We start from the raw sequence: 3095 nt of genomic DNA on the forward strand, positions 1-3095 counted from the left end.
GTGCAGATTCTTTTTCATTCTATTTTCACAAAAAGTGAGGACTCCACACATGTATTCTTATTTTTTTTATTATAAAAATATAAGATTCACATAAATGATACCTTTTTCACACCATTAATTGATATCGTATAAAAATTCCTTCCCACACTGGCAGCATGGGAGCCCTCCCCTTTAAAAAACAACCTTGATTTGTTTGGGGATGTTCAGGAAAAAAGTGGAGGGGGGCCGGTACCAAGGTTGTTGTTTTGCAGATAAGATATTTTTTGTGTGGTTTATAGACTATGGAGTGGTGAGAAAAAGCAGCTGCCAAGTGATATTGTAATTAAGAGAAAGTTGTATTCTCCATTTATCATTTTATGGAATTGTAAGTTGACTGCCCATTATTATTATTATTATTATTTATTTAAGCAAACAAGGGAAAGGGAATGTGGGATCCATCAACTTTGTTCAATGCTTTCAAACTTCATTTGTCTCTTCACCTAAATTATCTAAATGGAGAATTTTCGAATCTTTTAATCTTCAAACTTCAAAATTAAGCTCCATAGTCCCCTTCCTTCTGCTTATAAAACCATCTTCTCCTCTCACCAAATCCCCCATACCACAAAACCTCTCTCTCTCTCTCTCTTTCTCACACACAAACACACTTGGGTAGTTTGGCAGCATGTTGAGGTCCTTGCCACCACTAACTTTGGGGAGAGTAGTAGGTGAAGTAGTGGATGATTTCACCCCAAGTGTGAAATTGAATATTACTTACAACTCCAACAACCAGGTGTGTAATGGGGTGGAGTTAATGCCTTCTGCCATTATTTCAAGGCCTCGAGTAGAGATAGACGGCGAGGATATGAGGACTTTCTACACTCTTGTAAGCTTCTTCCATTAAACACAATTGCACCACCGCTGTGTCTTCTTCTTTTTTTCATTGTTTTTTTAAGGTATCGGTCAGGAAACTTGAACTCAAGACTTCCTGGTGATCATGGACATGAAATACACCACAGCTCACCAACTATACTAGACAGCTGTTGGTTTGTCTCTGGGCGTTTTATATTTGTGTTTTTAATTTGACTAAAAATTTATTTATGTATTTTTATTTTATTTTTTTTTCTATTTATGAAGGTGATGACAGACCCAGATGCTCCAGGCCCTAGTGATCCATACCTAAGAGAGCATCTTCACTGGTTTGTGATATCAACCACACCCTAATTTTTTTTTTCTTTCACTGGTTTATCCCCTCAATTTACCTGTCCGTCAATTTCCTCAATCCCATCTAATAGGGGGTGGGGGGCGGAAATGATCACCCTACCTCTTGCCCGAACACACTACCTGAGTGGGGTCCACCTCCCTCTATTAGAGGGAATTGAGGAAATTTACAGGCAGACAAATGGAGGTGATAATTTTCCTGATTAAGTGTGATATCAACCAACAAGTCCTCTTTTTTTTCTTTCCTTAAATGGGTATATTAATTAAACTTACTTGAATTTCAGGATTGTTACAGACATTCCAGGTACAACAGATGCTTCCTTTGGTGGGTACCTCTAAAAAACCTTTTAATTTTCACTGAATCTAAAGGTTGTTTAAGCTTTAAAAGGTTAAAACAAAACTTTTCTTTGGACTTGAACAGGGAAAGAAATGGTGGAGTATGAGATACCGAAGCCTATTATAGGAATCCATAGGTATGCATTTATTCTGTTTAAGCAGAAGAGGAGACAAACAGTTCAGGCACCAGCATTCAGAGATCATTTCAGCACTAGAAAGTTCTCAGAAGCAAACGATCTGGGCCTTCCAGTTGCTGCAATCTACTTCAATGCACAGAGAGAAACTGCAGCAAGAAGAAGATGATCATATGAAACAAAAGTCATAGAGAGAGAGAGAGAGAGAGAGAGAGAAAGAACTGAGAAGGGCAGTGAAGGCACTTAATTAGGGTTTTCTAGAGTTTGTACGTCCACTTTGGTTTTGTTTGTCTGTAACGTATGATGTGTTACGTACTGTACTACTAGTAGTAGTAAGTAGATGCCCTGAGCTTCTCTTCCAGGGGGTTCTACTCATCGCTATTGTTAGTCTTCATTTCCTTTCATTATTAGATCCTTAGTGAGGTAATTGTTAGGCACTTAATATGTACTTGATCTTGAACTCTTGTTCTTCTTTCTATTATTAATTCAAGGTCAGTTTGATACATAGCCAAGTATGGATCAAGCCTCAACCATGGATTTAGTTCACCGTGGTATCGTGACAGTATCGGTCGCCATCGATACCAATATGCGTTGACTGTATCAGGTTTTGTATTGGTCCAATTCTAGATCAAAGAATTATATTTCATTAAAAAAAATTATCAGTATTCGATACTGATTCCTAAAATCATGGCCCTCACACGTGTTTTCCTTCATCCACGGTGAAAGAAGAATCTTTAAATCTGGGTGGTGATCGAGATGGAACTTTTGGAATAGTGTCAAGGGCATTTCAGACTCCGAACAATAAAATGTGATCTCTCTTAATCCTTAAGGTGATTGTCATTAACAATTTAGATCCTCTACTGTCGCCTGCCCCCTACCTGTGTGATTCCTCATATAGGCAAGGATGCAATGATCGCCCTACCCACTGCCTGAGCGCCCCTACCTATGTGAAGAAGCACACAGGCAGGACGGGTAGATGACAATAGAGGATCAAAACCCTTGTCCTTAAAGAGTGCTCTCAAACATCTGAATTTGAGGATTGTTGTATGCTCTCTCTTAGTGCATGAATTCGAGGACTGTGTTAAAGGGTTCTATCACTAAGGTGTCCATGCATTCAAAAACATATAAAATATAATATTTAGTTGGGCAAAAATCCTTGGTCGAGCTAATCTAGTTAGGGATCTTTTCTCTTTTTATTTAAAATTAATTTACTCATATGTCATTTTTAGTAGCTGTCATTGTTCCGCGTGATTTTAGAATATACATGTGAAACACGACATTTGATTCTTACTCCTGGAAAAAAAAATGTGTAATACGAAGAAGACAAAAAAGGTAAGACAACAAATTCTTACACACCTTAGTGGGTGTCAACCCGACAATCACAAATTTTTTAGTTGAGATTTTTAGAATATCTAACCTGCATGACTA

The 3095-nt window shown here is 37.9% G+C and overlaps 1 protein-coding gene across 1 annotated transcript; it reads left to right on the plus strand.

The window, feature by feature from the left end:
* The first annotated feature begins 581 nt into the window (after window positions 1–581).
* Window positions 582–1878, plus strand: LOC122664581 (CEN-like protein 1). The gene is made up of 4 exons (XM_043860459.1): window positions 582–862; window positions 1114–1175; window positions 1482–1522; window positions 1619–1878. Exons 1-4 carry the CDS (start codon window positions 662–664, stop codon window positions 1834–1836), a joined length of 522 nt encoding a protein of 173 aa, XP_043716394.1. The 5' UTR covers window positions 582–661; the 3' UTR covers window positions 1837–1878.
* The last annotated feature ends 1217 nt before the right edge of the window (window positions 1879–3095 follow it).

Source organism: Telopea speciosissima, chromosome 6 (assembly GCF_018873765.1).
Source record: "Telopea speciosissima isolate NSW1024214 ecotype Mountain lineage chromosome 6, Tspe_v1, whole genome shotgun sequence".
Taxonomy (NCBI): domain Eukaryota; kingdom Viridiplantae; phylum Streptophyta; class Magnoliopsida; order Proteales; family Proteaceae; genus Telopea; species Telopea speciosissima.